This window comes from Narcine bancroftii, chromosome 6 (genome assembly GCF_036971445.1).
Source record: "Narcine bancroftii isolate sNarBan1 chromosome 6, sNarBan1.hap1, whole genome shotgun sequence".
Classification (NCBI taxonomy): domain Eukaryota; kingdom Metazoa; phylum Chordata; class Chondrichthyes; order Torpediniformes; family Narcinidae; genus Narcine; species Narcine bancroftii.
This window is the reverse complement of record NC_091474.1, coordinates 54135064-54153697: the sequence shown is the minus strand read 5'-3', so window position 1 is coordinate 54153697 and position 18634 is coordinate 54135064. Positions and strand designations below refer to the sequence as shown.

The 18634-nt window shown below is 41.7% G+C and overlaps 1 protein-coding gene across 1 annotated transcript in view; it reads left to right on the top strand.

Annotated features, from left to right (window-relative positions):
• Positions 1 to 3390: 3390 nt before the first annotated feature.
• Positions 3391 to 18634, top strand: part of camkk1a (calcium/calmodulin-dependent protein kinase kinase 1, alpha a) — a 351599-nt gene continuing 336355 nt past the window's right edge. Inside the window, exons 1-2 of the mRNA XM_069888054.1 lie at positions 3391 to 3487; positions 3677 to 3881. Of these exons, the coding sequence (XP_069744155.1) occupies positions 3391 to 3487; positions 3677 to 3881 (302 nt within the window). The remainder of the gene's footprint in view (positions 3488 to 3676; positions 3882 to 18634) is intronic.

The window sequence follows — 18634 nt, the reverse complement described above, 5'->3', positions numbered from 1 at the left end:
TAGGCTTATTGAAAACTTTGATGGTCCTGGACCAGTCTGGGATCTTGTCCAGGGTCGGTTTAGCGGTGGAAGTTTAGGGTCCGACTCCCTTAATTCATCCTTTTTTTCCCGGCCCTCTTCGGGGCAGTCAGATTCATCACCTTTCCCCTCCGGTAATAAGCTTTCCTCGGGCGCAGTAGGCACCGGGGGAATATAAGGAGGGGGAAGGTTGTCCAGAGGTTCCCATTTCTTTTCTCCCGCTACCCTCAATTTAAAACATTCTGTTAAGGATCCTGGCCAGGGAACCCAACAAAATGCATATGCTGACTCTTCTTGATTCACCTTTTGTCTCGAATTTACATATATGTTTAATGCTTGTCTAACCCAATCCTCATCAGATCCAAATTTCGGCCACCAGACCGAGGAACCTTTAATAGGTTGTTTTGACCAAAGGAGACAATATTGGACCATCTTTTTCTTGTTTTTGTCCCGATATCTTTTACTATCCCAATTTTCAAACATTCTCCCCAAAGGGCTGTCAAGGGGTACTCCCAGGAATTGTCCTGAATTTTCAGACAAGCCCTTAGATTTTGATCCTCCCATTTTCCCACCTAGATCTGTTTATCGTTGCTGAGGACCCTCTCGTTCTGGACCCTACTCCCTTCTTCTCAGACGCCTCGTCGGAGGTACTGTCCCTCCTTCGGTTACCGCTGAGGTTTTCCTGGGGTTGACCCCTCTCTTCTCGGCACTTCGTCGGAGGTGCTGTCCCTCCTTCAGTTACCGCCGAGGTTTCCCTGGGGTCTATCCTAGAGTCCCGCGACAGGGTCCTCACGCTACGACAAAAGATCTATACCTGATCTATTACGTTAGGTTTTTATCCAAACAGGTGTATCCCGTTACACCTGTTACCCAATCCCCACACCACAATCGTAAGTCGTCACTTACCGGTGTCTTCCCGGGGATTGAACCGTCACCCTTCTCCTCTCCGTCTTGTCGTGTCACCTTGTCCGGATACCACTCGCTCAAGCCGCCCGAAGTGACGAGCAAGGGACTAGGAGCCGCTGAACTCAGCGGGGTGCACCGCCTCCGATGTCCCTCTTCTCGCCTCCCCTCACGGCTGGAGTGTAGATCCCGGACGAGCCCCCATTTGTCAGAAATAAAACTTCTCACACATGAGTCTCTTTAAAACTGATGACACGACAAGCTTTATTTACAAGTCTGCAGAGTTGGACTCAACTGGTTTCTCACCAGTTAAGCCCCGATACATACAGTGCATTGATTTTTATACCCTTATTGTTTGCCCTTCCCCTTCTTATTAATACTGTTTTAATTGGTTAGTATTACAAAAGCATTCTAAGTATAACTGCATTTTTAATTATCACGTTCGTTACGTACGCTGTGAACTCTACATACACTAAATTCTGTTTCTCACCCTTCTTATCAATCCTTTGTCTCCTGCATGTCTCTCACTATGACCATGAAAAGATAGGTATAAAAAAACATATTCAGCAGATCCTTTTGTCCTTGACTGCTAGTAAACTCCCTGTCCGTTCTGGCTTCCCTGTTTATGATTAATCATCACATTTTAACTTAAGTCATTTTAACCTAAATTCTCTATATAACAGTACCTCAGTTGTGGAAATCCTAGAACCACACATCTCTCTCTGCAAACCTTCCTCAGCAGTAACCATTTACCTTTTGAGCACCAAAGCCTGGCAAATTTTATAAATGTTAAATTCTGTGCACAGTATAAGAATTGCCTGCAACCAGAGAACCTAGGAGGAATGAGGTGAGATTGGACTGTGAACCAAAGAACTTTCTTAAATTTACACACTCATTACATACACATGTGCTCAGAATTAGAAGGGGGTAATGTTGGGTTAGTTAAGTTAATAGAGATAAGTTAAAGTTTGATTCTGTTTTCATGTTTAAAGATAATTAAAAACAACTTTTGTTTAAGTAACCATTTGTCGTGGTGAATATCTATTGCCTCTGGGGTTTGGGATCCTTTGGGCTCATAACACTCCTTTGGAGTGCCTTTGGCGGAGAATCTCACCTGGTCCCTCAACACTAGCTCCATAGCCAAGAAAGCCCAGCAGCACCTCAACTTCGTATGAAGGCTGAGGAAAATCCATCTCCCACCCTCCAGCCTCTCTACATTCTACAAAAGATGTATCGAGAGCATCCTGTCTAACTGCATCACTGCCTGGTTTGGAAGACCGCAAGACCCTGCAGAGGATAGTGAAATCAGCAGAAAAGATCATTGGGAGCTCTCTTCCTACCATGAAGGACATTTAGAACACGATGCAGGTGAAAGGCAATAAACATTATGAAGGACTCCACACACCCCTCACGTAAACTGTTCTCCCTTCTGCCATGTGGTAGGAGGTACTGCAGCACTCGGGGTTTATGTCCAGATTGGGCAACAGTCTTTTCCCCCAGCCATCAGACTCCTGAACTCGCAGAACATGTGGATAGTGTACTTTTACTGTATACATCTTAATATTTTAATGTGTTTAACTTTTATTCTAACTTGTATTTATGTAAATCTGCTTCCTGGAGCTGTAGAAATGTTATCTCATCATTACTGTGCAAGCATGTTATGAACAATAAATAAAGGGGACTTGACTAGGACTTGAACTAACGTTCAATGCAAGTTTATAATGTACAGCTGCACTAACATTTGTACTTGCTGCAGTGAGACAGGTAGGTAAGAAACACCACATCACAGAAATAGTATATTAACTTACCACAACATCCCAAGGCAGAAAAATAAATAATAGATATAGAAGGATAGATGGATAAATATTCACAGTTGCTGTTAATGCAAAATAGGTGACGTTTCAACAGTGCAGACTGATCCTTTGGTGGTTCATGGTTAGGGGTACAGTAGCAGGGGTCAGTTCAAGAGTCTGATAGCTTTTGGATAAAAGCTACAGGCTCTCTACCTCAGCTCAAAGACAGCCGTTGTGACCAGGGTGACGGGGGGGGGGGGGGGGGGGGTGGGTGGGGGGGGGGGGAGTGCCCCATGAAGGCCAATGATGTACTTGGCTAGGTTTACCATTGTTGCAGGCTTCTGCATTCCTGGACACTGGAGTTTCCAAACCAGGCAATGATGCAACCAATCCATGCAGTGGAGAAGTATTGAATGGCATGTCAAATCTCCCGAGCTGCATTCCTCACAGCTGCCTTGATGTGCAGGGTCCTTTTAATATTGTCCACTAAGGTGTTGACTCCCTTGCAGGAATCGTTATCCTTTTCTGTAGCTACTTTCATCCTCACTCACCCTGTTAAGATTGCTGTTTCCTAGATGTTCCCCGACACTGGAGCTGAGCTCAGCATCGCTGCTTCGTCCTGAATCTGAAGGAAACGTTCAGACCCGAAGTGTTAACCAGTCATTTTCTCCAATAGATGCATTTTTTTTCAAGAAAGTACTCGTGCAACTATTTCCGACCCTCTCCTCGACGCCGCTGCCTGATGCCCCCGCGAGTGTTTGAAAAGAAGTGCTGTCCGTTCTGCTTGTTCGGCGCATCCTGCGTTGTCCCTTCAACCGCTTTCACAATATATTTGCTGCCACATATATGTGATCATTTTTTGAGTAGTCCAGACGCAGTTACAACATCGAGTTCTCCTTTTCAAAAAAAGAGCGTCTTGTTGGAAGGCGCGCACTAGGACCCGGCGACTCCCTTCCGAGAAGGGCTCGGCCCGGAGCCCACACACTGCGCGCTGGGCTCGGAGCGCTCGCAGCGCCGACACTGGCCGAGGCGGGCAGACGGCAGCGGGGGGGGGAATGCGAGCGGCGCGGTGGGCGGCTCGGCAGCGGGAGTCCAGGTCGGCGTCGAATCCGCAGCCAAACAGCGCACAGCCGGCAGCGAGAGGCGGCGGCGGACAGAACCGTTCAGGTAGGAGAGCCGCCGGACCATGAATCCGATCACAGTTCAGCACAGTTAGCGCTGGCGAAGGAGGCGACAGAGGAAGCTGGCAGCGGGCAATAGGCAACGGTGCGGGGATAGCGGGTCACACACGGTGGTTCCCACCACAGGATGGGATACAGTGTGTCACTCCCACCACAGGATGGGATACAGAGTGTCAATCCCACCACAGGATGGGATACAGTGTGTCACTCCCATCATAGGATGGGCTACAGAGTGTCAGTCCCACCACAGGATGGGATACAGTATGTCACTCCCATCATAGGATGGGCTATAGAGTGTCAGCCCCACCACAGGATGGGATACAGTGTCAGTCCCATCATAGGATGGGATACAGTGGGTCACTCCCATCATAGGATGGGATACAGTGTGTCACTTCCATCATAGAATGGGTCACAGAGTGTCAGTCCCACCACAGGATGGGATACGGTGTGTCAGTCCCACCATAGGATGGGAGTCTGCACCTAGTCCATAGCGCTCTATATGCCTCCCATCCATGTACCCATCCAATTTTTTCTTAAATGTTAAAATTGAGCCTGCATTCATCAGCTGGTGGCTCATTCCACATTCTCACCATTCTCTGTGTGAAGTTCCCCCTAATGTTACTTTATAACATTTCACCATTCACCTTCAACCCATGCCCTCTTGTTCTTCACTCATGCTACCTCAGTGGAAAAATCCTACCTCCATTTACTCTATCTGTACCGTCATCATTTTAAATATCTCTAGCAAATCTCCCCTCATTATTCTGCAGGTTAGCATGGGGGTGGGGGGAGGCTCAATTAATGTAGTAGTTAGCGTAATGCAGTTACAGCACCAGTGACTCAGGCTTGAATCCCACACTGTCTGTAAGGAGCTTGTGCGTTCTTCCCGTATCCACATGGGATTTCCCCAGGAGGCTCCAGTTTCTTCCCAATGTTCAAAACGTACCAAGGTTAATTAGGTAGCACAAACTCGTGGGCTGAAATGCCAGGTGTGTCTAAAATTTAAAAAATATATATTCCAAATTTGGCCTTAATAATGTCCTACAATCCTTTTCCATAACATCCCAGCTCCTTTAGGGAATAAGTCAAAGAAGAGGGACCAATGCAATATTGATGAAGCAGTCCAGCACTGCAGGAATGAGGGAAGGTATCCTGGAAGAAATGAGGCCAGGTGGTTAGAACACTAAAATCAAAAAGCTGCAGTCACAATGGGATAATAGTACCCCTGGCTAGACATAGGAGACAAAGGAGCAGATGCACAGACAGGTGACAGAGAAGTGCAAGAACAATTGGCTTATAGTAATAGAAGATTTCAGATCTCCCGATAGCAAATGGGATCACTTTAGAAAGGGCGGAAGCCCTGAGCCAGTGTGCTTATAATTAGACTAGGAAGGCAGCAGTATTGGACAATCACAGGCAAGTAGGCTGGGTGAGGAGGTTAAGTGTTTGTGAGGAACAAATGGGGAAGAATGATCATAATTTGATAAGATTCAAGTTAGTTTTGGAAAGGAAGAAGGGTAGGCCAAAAATTAAGGTCATGAGTTAAGCAAGCAGGCACTGGGGTCTGATGCAGTACATGTGTACAAAACTGCTGGAGAAACTTAGCAGGTCATGCAGTATCCATAGGAAATAAAACACAACTATAGACCTAATTCATTGATAAATGTTTATCATAAAATTGTAGCTTAGGTTTTAACAAACAGGTTGGCTAATTATTCACCGTTTAATTTATTTAGAACAGTCTGGATTTATTAGAAATCATTATTCTGCAGATAATATTGCAAAATTAATTAGTTTGACTATATTTCTCAGCAGAAATCCAACTTATAAATGGTCCTACCATAAGATGCTGAAAAGGGATTTGATAATTTAGAATGGAGTTTTTAAATTTAAAATATTAGAAAAATTTAGATATGGACCAATCTTTATATAAAATCCTTCTTCTAGAGTGGTGTCCAATGGCCAGATATCATCATTGTTTTTATTGGAGAGAGCTACTAGACAGGATGCCCTTCATCCCCAGTACTGTTTGTATTAGATATTGAACATTTAACACAATTGATAAGACAGGATAGTAATATTAAGGGTTTTAAAGTTCATTCTGATGAATTTCAGATTAATTTGTTTGCTAATGACATTTTGATTTATTTAACAGAACCACAAAATTACCTAATATCATTCTATGAGAAATTGAAACAATATTGACAAATATCAGGTTATAAAATAAATTGGAATAAAGGTGAGATTTGGCTGTGAATTGTTGGTGACCTTGCTCAATATAAAAAAATTGCTCAATTTAAATGGTCAGATCAAATTAAATATTTAGGTATTAACATTGATAATGATTGTGATCAGGTCCCATGTCCAATAACTGTGAACAGGTCCAGTGTCCAATAATTAAGATCATATCCAGTGACTAATGACTGAGATCAGATTCAGTCCATTAACTGTGATCAGATCCAGTGTCCAATAACTGTGATTAGGCCCAATGTTCAATAACTGAGATCACGTCCTGTGTCCAATCACTGTAATCATGTCCATTGTCCAATATCTCTGATCATGTCCAGTATCCATTAACCGTAATCAGGTCCAGTGTTCAATAACTATGATCAGGTCCATTGTCCAAAAACTGAGATCAGGTCCTGTGCTCAATAACTGAGATCATGTCTAGTGTCCAATAAATGTTATCAGGTCCCATGTCCAATAACTAAGATCAGGTCCCGTATCCAATAACTGTGATCAGGTCCCATGTCCAATATCTGAGATCATGTCCAGTGCGCAATAACTGTTATCAGGTCCATTATCCAATAACTGAGATCATGTCACATGTCCAATAACTGTGATCAGGTCACATGTCCAATAACTGAGATCAGGTCCAGTATCCAATAATAATGATCAAATCCAGTGTTCAATAACAGTGATTAGGTCCAGTGTCCAAAAACTGAGATCATGTCCAGTGTCCAATAACTGAGATCAGGCCCCATGTCCAATAACTGAAATCATGTCCAGTGTCCAATAACTGATCAGGTTCAATGTCCAATAACTGAGATAATATCCAGTGTCCAAAAACTGAGATCAGGTCCAGTGTTCAATAACTGAGATCAGTTCCAGTGTCAAAAACTGAGATCAGGTCCCGTGTACAAAAACTGTGATCAGGCCCAGTGTCCTATAACTGAGATCATGCCCAATATCCAATAACTGAGATCAGGTTCAGTATTCAACAACAGTGATTAGGTCCAGTGTCTGATTACTGAGATTATGTCCTGTGTCCAATCACTGTAATCATGTCCATTGTACAAAAACTCAAATCATGTCAAGTTTCATTAACTGTGATCAGTTCCACTGTTCAATAACTATGATCAGGTCCAGTATCCAATAACTGATATCAGGTCCAGTGTCCAATAAGTGAGATCAGATCCAGAGTCGAATGACTGAGATCAGGTTCAGTGCTAATAACTAATATCAGGTCCCGTGACCAATAACTGAGATCTGGTCCAAAGTCCAATAACTTAGATCACACCCAGTGTCCAATAACTGAGCTCAAGTCCAGTGCCAATAACTGAGATCACGTCCTGTGATCATGTCTAGTGTCCAATAGCTGTTATCAGGTCCATTATCCAATAACTGATCAGGTCCCATGTCCAATAACTGATCAGGTCCCATGTCCAATAACTGATCAGGTCCCATGTCCAATAACTGAGATCAGGTCCCATGTCCAATAACTAAGATCAGGTCCCATGTCCAATAACTAAGATCAGGTCCAGTTTCCAATAACTGAGATCATTTTCAGTGTCCAAAATCCGAGATCAGGTCCAGTGTCCAATAACTCTGATTATTTCCAGTTACCAAAAACTGAGATCAGATCCAGTGTCCAATACCTTTTGTCACGCCCAGTGTCCAATTACTGAGATCATGTCCACTGTCCAATAACTGAGATCAGATACAAAGTGCAATAACTGAGATCTGGTCCATTTTCCAATGTATAATCAGGACCAGTATTAATAACAGATAACATGTCCCATGTCCAATAACTGAGATCAGGTCCCATGTTCAAATACTGAGATCATGTCCACTGTCCAATAACTGAGATCAGATACAGAGTGCAATAACTGAGATCTGGTCCATTTTCCAATGTATAATCAGGACCAGTATTAATAACAGATATCATGTCCCATGTCCAATAACTGAGATCAGGTCAAATGTCCAATAACTGAGATCAGATCCAGTGTCCAAAAACTGAGACCACGTCCATTGTACAAAAACTGTAATCAGGTCTAGTGTCCAATAACTATGATCAGGTCCCGTGACCAATAACTGAGATCAGGTCCAATATCCATTAACTGTGATCAGGTCCAATGTCAAAAAACTGAGAGCAGGTCCATTGTACAAAAACTGTGATCAGGTCCAGTGTTCAATAACTGAGATCAGGTCCAGTGTTCAATAATTGACATCAAGTCCAGTGTCCAATAACTGTGATTATTTCCAGTGACCAACAATTGAGATCAGATCCAGTGTCCAATAACTTTCATCACACCCAGTGTCCAATAATTGAGATCAGATACAGAGTGCAATAACTGAGATCTGGTCCAGTTTCCAATAAGTATAATCAAGACCAGTATCCAATAACAGATATCATGTCCCGTGTTCAAATACTGAGATCAGGTCAAATGTCCAAAAACTGAGAGGAGGTCCATTGTACAAAAACTGTGATCAGGTCCAGTGTCCAATAACTATGATCAGGACCCATGACCAATAACTGAGATCTGGTCCCGTGATGAATAACTGAGATCAGGTCCAATGTCCAATAACTGTGATCAGGTCCCGTGTCCAATAACTGATATCAGGTCCAGCGTCGAATAAATGTGATCGGGTCCAGTATCCAATGTTACGGAGCCCAGAGGACCACAAAAACTTGCAGCAATAGATATGCACTACAACACAGGGTTATTTAAACAAAAGTAGTTTTTATTATAATTGAACAAGAAAACAGAATTAACTTTTTCTTATTACTTCACCTATTTATTTAACTAACCTACTTAACTACTCAATCACCCCTTTAACAGAAAGTAAAGGTTTGTGTAATGTAAATTTAAGATGAAAAAGTTCTTTGTATTAGAGTCCAATCTCACTGGTGGCAGGCAATTGTTGCACTGTGCACAGAAGTTAGCATTAACAAAGTTCACCAGTCTTTGGTGCTTAACAGGCAAATGATTACCACTCAGCAGGCTTCTTTTCTGGGACATCTGCAACTGATTCCTTCTCAATCTGTCTTGCTGCCAAAACATTCCCCCTTCAGGGTTCTCCAGATGATCCTCTTTCTTTCAGGTTACCTTTCAGACTGCCAATCTCCTCCTTTGACCAGGCAGCCTTCCAATGTTTGCCAGCTTTCACATTTTAGAACTGATTTCTGTGTCACTCTGTTTCACAACCTCCCTCTCTGAGAGCAAAACAGTTCTCTGCTGGCAAAGATCACATGTTCTCCCAGGCAAGCTGCTGTCGATAATTTGTTGCCTCCTGCAAAAAGCATTCTGCAAAAGTCCTGCAAATATTCCGTGTTTTAAAATGTGTGTGTGTAAGCTACTCTAACAATTCCTCCCAAACTAACTGTAAAAACTCTGATACCAATAAATGAGATCATGTTTAGTCTCCAATAACTGAGATAAGGTCTAGGGCCAATAACTGATATCAGGTCCTGTGACCAATAAATGAGATCAGGTTCAATGTCCAATAACATAGTACAGGTTCAGTGTCCAATAACTGTGATCAGATCAAGTATCCAATAACTTAGAGAGGGTCCAGTGTCCAATAACTGTGATAGGTCCATTATCCAATAACTGAGATCATGTTCAGTGTCCAATAACTAAGATCTTGTCCAGTGTCCAATTAATGAGATCATGTCCAGTGTCCAATAACTGAGATCAGGTCCCGTGTTCAATAACTAAGGTCATGTCCAGTGTCGAATAACTGATATCCTGTCCAATATGCAATAAGAGATATCATGTCCCATGTCCAATAACTGAGATCAGGTACCGTGTTCAAATATTGAGATCAGGTCTAATTTCCAATAACTGAGATCAGATCCAGTGTCCAATAACCGAGATCAGGTCCAGTGTCCAATAACAAGATGTGAGGTCCAGTGTCCAATAACTGTGATTATTTCCAGTGACCAATAACTGAGATCAGATTTAGTGTCCAATAACTGTGATCAGATCAAGTATGCAATAACTTAGAGAGGGTCCAGTGTCCAATAACTGTGATAGGTCCATTATCCAATAACTGAGATCAGGTCCAGTATCCAATAATAATGATCAAATCCAGTGTTCAATAACAGTGATTAGGTCCAGTGTCCAAAAACTGAGATCATGTCCAGTGTCCAATAACTGAGATCAGGCCCCATGTCCAATAACTGAAATCATGTCCAGTGTCCAATAACTGATCAGGTTCAATGTCCAATAACTGAGATAATATCCAGTGTCCAAAAACTGAGATCAGGTCCAGTGTTCAATAACTGAGATCAGTGCCAGTGTCAAAAACTGAGATCAAGTCCCGTGTACAAAAACTGTGATCAGGCCCAGTGTCCTATAACTGAGATCATGCCCAATATCCAATAACTGAGATCAGGTTCAGTATTCAACAACAGTGATTAGGTCCAGTGTCTGATTACTGAGATTATGTCCTGTGTCCAATCACTGTAATCATGTCCATTGTACAAAAACTCAAATCATGTCAAGTTTCATTAACTGTGATCAGTTCCACTGTTCAATAACTATGATCAGGTCCAGTATCCAATAACTGATATCAGGTCCAGTGTCCAATAAGTGAGATCAGATCCAGAGTCGAATGACTGAGATCAGGTTCAGTGCTAATAACTAATATCAGGTCCCGTGACCAATAACTGAGATCTGGTCCAAAGTCCAATAACTTAGATCACACCCAGTGTCCAATAACTGAGCTCAAGTCCAGTGCCAATAACTGAGATCACGTCCTGTGATCATGTCTAGTGTCCAATAGCTGTTATCAGGTCCATTATCCAATAACTGATCAGGTCCCATGTCCAATAACTGATCAGGTCCCATGTCCAATAACTGATCAGGTCCCATGTCCAATAACTGAGATCAGGTCCCATGTCCAATAACTAAGATCAGGTCCCATGTCCAATAACTAAGATCAGGTCCAGTTTCCAATAACTGAGATCATTTTCAGTGTCCAAAATCCGAGATCAGGTCCAGTGTCCAATAACTCTGATTATTTCCAGTTACCAAAAACTGAGATCAGATCCAGTGTCCAATACCTTTTGTCACGCCCAGTGTCCAATTACTGAGATCATGTCCACTGTCCAATAACTGAGATCAGATACAAAGTGCAATAACTGAGATCTGGTCCATTTTCCAATGTATAATCAGGACCAGTATTAATAACAGATAACATGTCCCATGTCCAATAACTGAGATCAGGTCCCATGTTCAAATACTGAGATCATGTCCACTGTCCAATAACTGAGATCAGATACAGAGTGCAATAACTGAGATCTGGTCCATTTTCCAATGTATAATCAGGACCAGTATTAATAACAGATATCATGTCCCATGTCCAATAACTGAGATCAGGTCAAATGTCCAATAACTGAGATCAGATCCAGTGTCCAAAAACTGAGACCACGTCCATTGTACAAAAACTGTAATCAGGTCTAGTGTCCAATAACTATGATCAGGTCCCGTGACCAATAACTGAGATCAGGTCCAATATCCATTAACTGTGATCAGGTCCAATGTCAAAAAACTGAGAGCAGGTCCATTGTACAAAAACTGTGATCAGGTCCAGTGTTCAATAACTGAGATCAGGTCCAGTGTTCAATAATTGACATCAAGTCCAGTGTCCAATAACTGTGATTATTTCCAGTGACCAACAATTGAGATCAGATCCAGTGTCCAATAACTTTCATCACACCCAGTGTCCAATAATTGAGATCAGATACAGAGTGCAATAACTGAGATCTGGTCCAGTTTCCAATAAGTATAATCAAGACCAGTATCCAATAACAGATATCATGTCCCGTGTTCAAATACTGAGATCAGGTCAAATGTCCAAAAACTGAGAGGAGGTCCATTGTACAAAAACTGTGATCAGGTCCAATGTCCAATAACTGTGATCAGGTCCCGTGTCCAATAACTGATATCAGGTCCAGCGTCGAATAAATGTGATCGGGTCCAGTATCCAATGTTACGGAGCCCAGAGGACCACAAAAACTTGCAGCAATAGATATGCACTACAACACAGGGTTATTTAAACAAAAGTAGTTTTTATTATAATTGAACAAGAAAACAGAATTAACTTTTTCTTATTACTTCACCTATTTATTTAACTAACCTACTTAACTACTCAATCACCCCTTTAACAGAAAGTAAAGGTTTGTGTAATGTAAATTTAAGATGAAAAAGTTCTTTGTATTAGAGTCCAATCTCACTGGTGGCAGGCAATTGTTGCACTGTGCACAGAAGTTAGCATTAACAAAGTTCACCAGTCTTTGGTGCTTAACAGGCAAATGATTACCACTCAGCAGGCTTCTTTTCTGGGACATCTGCAACTGATTCCTTCTCAATCTGTCTTGCTGCCAAAACATTCCCCCTTCAGGGTTCTCCAGATGATCCTCTTTCTTTCAGGTTACCTTTCAGACTGCCAATCTCCTCCTTTGACCAGGCAGCCTTCCAATGTTTGCCAGCTTTCACATTTTAGAACTGATTTCTGTGTCACTCTGTTTCACAACCTCCCTCTCTGAGAGCAAAACAGTTCTCTGCTGGCAAAGATCACATGTTCTCCCAGGCAAGCTGCTGTCGATAATTTGTTGCCTCCTGCAAAAAGCATTCTGCAAAAGTCCTGCAAATATTCCGTGTTTTAAAATGTGTGTGTGTAAGCTACTCTAACAATTCCTCCCAAACTAACTGTAAAAACTCTGATACCAATAAATGAGATCATGTTTAGTCTCCAATAACTGAGATAAGGTCTAGGGCCAATAACTGATATCAGGTCCTGTGACCAATAAATGAGATCAGGTTCAATGTCCAATAACATAGTACAGGTTCAGTGTCCAATAACTGTGATCAGATCAAGTATCCAATAACTTAGAGAGGGTCCAGTGTCCAATAACTGTGATAGGTCCATTATCCAATAACTGAGATCATGTTCAGTGTCCAATAACTAAGATCTTGTCCAGTGTCCAATTAATGAGATCATGTCCAGTGTCCAATAACTGAGATCAGGTCCCGTGTTCAATAACTAAGGTCATGTCCAGTGTCGAATAACTGATATCCTGTCCAATATGCAATAAGAGATATCATGTCCCATGTCCAATAACTGAGATCAGGTACCGTGTTCAAATATTGAGATCAGGTCTAATTTCCAATAACTGAGATCAGATCCAGTGTCCAATAACCGAGATCAGGTCCAGTGTCCAATAACAAGATGTGAGGTCCAGTGTCCAATAACTGTGATTATTTCCAGTGACCAATAACTGAGATCAGATTTAGTGTCCAATAACTGTGATCAGATCAAGTATGCAATAACTTAGAGAGGGTCCAGTGTCCAATAACTGTGATAGGTCCATTATCCAATAACTGAGATCAGGTCCAGTATCCAATAATAATGATCAAATCCAGTGTTCAATAACAGTGATTAGGTCCAGTGTCCAAAAACTGAGATCATGTCCAGTGTCCAATAACTGAGATCAGGCCCCATGTCCAATAACTGAAATCATGTCCAGTGTCCAATAACTGATCAGGTTCAATGTCCAATAACTGAGATAATATCCAGTGTCCAAAAACTGAGATCAGGTCCAGTGTTCAATAACTGAGATCAGTGCCAGTGTCAAAAACTGAGATCAAGTCCCGTGTACAAAAACTGTGATCAGGCCCAGTGTCCTATAACTGAGATCATGCCCAATATCCAATAACTGAGATCAGGTTCAGTATTCAACAACAGTGATTAGGTCCAGTGTCTGATTACTGAGATTATGTCCTGTGTCCAATCACTGTAATCATGTCCATTGTACAAAAACTCAAATCATGTCAAGTTTCATTAACTGTGATCAGTTCCACTGTTCAATAACTATGATCAGGTCCAGTATCCAATAACTGATATCAGGTCCAGTGTCCAATAAGTGAGATCAGATCCAGAGTCGAATGACTGAGATCAGGTTCAGTGCTAATAACTAATATCAGGTCCCGTGACCAATAACTGAGATCTGGTCCAAAGTCCAATAACTTAGATCACACCCAGTGTCCAATAACTGAGCTCAAGTCCAGTGCCAATAACTGAGATCACGTCCTGTGATCATGTCTAGTGTCCAATAGCTGTTATCAGGTCCATTATCCAATAACTGATCAGGTCCCATGTCCAATAACTGATCAGGTCCCATGTCCAATAACTGATCAGGTCCCATGTCCAATAACTGAGATCAGGTCCCATGTCCAATAACTAAGATCAGGTCCCATGTCCAATAACTAAGATCAGGTCCAGTTTCCAATAACTGAGATCATTTTCAGTGTCCAAAATCCGAGATCAGGTCCAGTGTCCAATAACTCTGATTATTTCCAGTTACCAAAAACTGAGATCAGATCCAGTGTCCAATACCTTTTGTCACGCCCAGTGTCCAATTACTGAGATCATGTCCACTGTCCAATAACTGAGATCAGATACAAAGTGCAATAACTGAGATCTGGTCCATTTTCCAATGTATAATCAGGACCAGTATTAATAACAGATAACATGTCCCATGTCCAATAACTGAGATCAGGTCCCATGTTCAAATACTGAGATCATGTCCACTGTCCAATAACTGAGATCAGATACAGAGTGCAATAACTGAGATCTGGTCCATTTTCCAATGTATAATCAGGACCAGTATTAATAACAGATATCATGTCCCATGTCCAATAACTGAGATCAGGTCAAATGTCCAATAACTGAGATCAGATCCAGTGTCCAAAAACTGAGACCACGTCCATTGTACAAAAACTGTAATCAGGTCTAGTGTCCAATAACTATGATCAGGTCCCGTGACCAATAACTGAGATCAGGTCCAATATCCATTAACTGTGATCAGGTCCAATGTCAAAAAACTGAGAGCAGGTCCATTGTACAAAAACTGTGATCAGGTCCAGTGTTCAATAACTGAGATCAGGTCCAGTGTTCAATAATTGACATCAAGTCCAGTGTCCAATAACTGTGATTATTTCCAGTGACCAACAATTGAGATCAGATCCAGTGTCCAATAACTTTCATCACACCCAGTGTCCAATAATTGAGATCAGATACAGAGTGCAATAACTGAGATCTGGTCCAGTTTCCAATAAGTATAATCAAGACCAGTATCCAATAACAGATATCATGTCCCGTGTTCAAATACTGAGATCAGGTCAAATGTCCAAAAACTGAGAGGAGGTCCATTGTACAAAAACTGTGATCAGGTCCAGTGTCCAATAACTATGATCAGGACCCATGACCAATAACTGAGATCTGGTCCCGTGATGAATAACTGAGATCAGGTCCAATGTCCAATAACTGTGATCAGGTCCCGTGTCCAATAACTGATATCAGGTCCAGCGTCGAATAAATGTGATCGGGTCCAGTATCCAATGTTACGGAGCCCAGAGGACCACAAAAACTTGCAGCAATAGATATGCACTACAACACAGGGTTATTTAAACAAAAGTAGTTTTTATTATAATTGAACAAGAAAACAGAATTAACTTTTTCTTATTACTTCACCTATTTATTTAACTAACCTACTTAACTACTCAATCACCCCTTTAACAGAAAGTAAAGGTTTGTGTAATGTAAATTTAAGATGAAAAAGTTCTTTGTATTAGAGTCCAATCTCACTGGTGGCAGGCAATTGTTGCACTGTGCACAGAAGTTAGCATTAACAAAGTTCACCAGTCTTTGGTGCTTAACAGGCAAATGATTACCACTCAGCAGGCTTCTTTTCTGGGACATCTGCAACTGATTCCTTCTCAATCTGTCTTGCTGCCAAAACATTCCCCCTTCAGGGTTCTCCAGATGATCCTCTTTCTTTCAGGTTACCTTTCAGACTGCCAATCTCCTCCTTTGACCAGGCAGCCTTCCAATGTTTGCCAGCTTTCACATTTTAGAACTGATTTCTGTGTCACTCTGTTTCACAACCTCCCTCTCTGAGAGCAAAACAGTTCTCTGCTGGCAAAGATCACATGTTCTCCCAGGCAAGCTGCTGTCGATAATTTGTTGCCTCCTGCAAAAAGCATTCTGCAAAAGTCCTGCAAATATTCCGTGTTTTAAAATGTGTGTGTGTAAGCTACTCTAACAATTCCTCCCAAACTAACTGTAAAAACTCTGATACCAATAAATGAGATCATGTTTAGTCTCCAATAACTGAGATAAGGTCTAGGGCCAATAACTGATATCAGGTCCTGTGACCAATAAATGAGATCAGGTTCAATGTCCAATAACATAGTACAGGTTCAGTGTCCAATAACTGTGATCAGATCAAGTATCCAATAACTTAGAGAGGGTCCAGTGTCCAATAACTGTGATAGGTCCATTATCCAATAACTGAGATCATGTTCAGTGTCCAATAACTAAGATCTTGTCCAGTGTCCAATTAATGAGATCATGTCCAGTGTCCAATAACTGATATCAGGTCCCGTGTTCAATAACTAAGGTCATGTCCAGTGTCGAATAACTGAGATCATGTCCAATATGCAATAAGAGATATCATGTCCCATGTCCAATAACTGAGATCTGGTACCGTGTTCAAATATTGAGATCAGGTCTAATTTCCAATAACTGAGATCAGATCCAGTGTCCAATAACCGAGATCAGGTCCAGTGTCCAATAACAAGATGTGAGGTCCAGTGTCCAATAACTGTGATTATTTCCAGTGACCAATAACTGAGATCAGATTTAGTGTCCAATAACTGTGATCAGATCAAGTATGCAATAACTTAGAGAGGGTCCAGTGTCCAATAACTGTGATAGGTCCATTATCCAATAACTGAGATCATGTTCAGTGTCCAATAACTGAGATTTTGTCCAGTGTCCAATAAATGAGATCATGTCCAGTGTCCAATAATTGATCAGGTCACGTGTCCAATAACTGAGATCAAGTCCAGTTTCCAATAACTGTGATCATGTCCAGTGTCCAATAACTGAGATCATGTCCAATATGCAATAAGAGATATCATGTCCCATGTTCAATAATTGAGATCAGGTACCATGTTCAAATACTGAGATCAAGTCTAGTTTCCAATAACTGAGATCAGATCCAGTGTCCAATAACCGAGATCAGGTCCAGTGTCCAATAACAAGATGCAAGGTCCAGTGTCCAATAACAAGATGTGAGGTCCAGTGTCCAATAACTGTGATTATTTCCAGTGACCAATAACTGAGATCAGATTCAGTGTCCAATAACTGATATCAGGCCAAGTGTTGAATAATTGAGATCAGATTCAGTGACCAATAACTGCAATCACGTACAATGTGCAATAACTTAGATCAGGTCAAGTGTCCAATAATTGTAATCAGATCAAGTGCCCAATAACTTAGATCATGTCTAGTGTCCAATAGCTGTTATCAGATCCATTATCCTATAACTGATCAGGTCCCATGTCCAGTGTGATAGTACAGACCTATCACCAATGTATATAGTTACAGTAGCTAGAGTGTAATGTCTGTGCTTGCAGCGATTGGCTGAGAGCTTAGCCACGCCTACTGTCTGGGCCTTAAAGGGTTGTGTCCCAAGCCAGGTCGGATGATTCCGGACTGGTCGGCCACCTGTGAAGAGCTCCTGTCATTTGGTAATAAAAGCCTTGGTTTGGATCAACAAGTCTTTGTTTCTTTCGACAAGCTCTACATCCAGTAAATAAGATTGGGTCCAGTTTCCAATAACTGAGATCATGTCCAGTGTCCAATAACTGAGATCATGTCCAGTGTCCAATAACTGAGATCAGGCCCCATGTCCAATAACTGAAATCATGTCCAGTGTCCAATAACTGATCAGGTCAAGTGTCTAATAACTGAGATAAGGTCCAGTGTCCAAAAACTGAGATCAGTTCCATTGTCCAATAACTGTGATCAGGTCACATGTCCAATAATAATGATCAGATCCAGTGTCCAAGGACAGTTACCATGTTCAGTGTCCAATAACTGAGATCAGGCCCAGTGTCCAAAAACTGAGATCAGGTCCAGTGTCCAATAACTGAGATCAGTTCCAATGTCAAAAACAGATCAGGTTATGTGTACAAAAACTGTGATCGGGCCCAGTGTCCAATAACTGAGATCATGCCCAATATCCAATAACTGAGATCATGCCCAATATCCAATAACTGAGATCAGGTTCAGTATTCAACAACAGTGATTAGGTCCAGTGTCCGATTACTGAGATTATGTCCTGTGTCCAATCACTGTAATCATGTCCATTGTACAAAAACTCAAATCATGTCAAGTTTCATTAACTGTGATCAGCTCCACTGTTGAGTAACTATGATCAGGTCCAGTATCCAATAACTGATATCAAGTCCAGTGTTCAATAAGTGAGATCAGATCCAGTGTCCAATAACTGAGCTCAAGTCCAGTGCCAATTGTTGTTATCAGGTCCATTATCCAATAACTGATCGGGTCCCATGTCCAATAACTGAGATGAGGTCCCATGTCCAATAACTAAGATCAGGTCCAGTTTCCAATAACTGAGATCATGTCCAGTGTCCAATA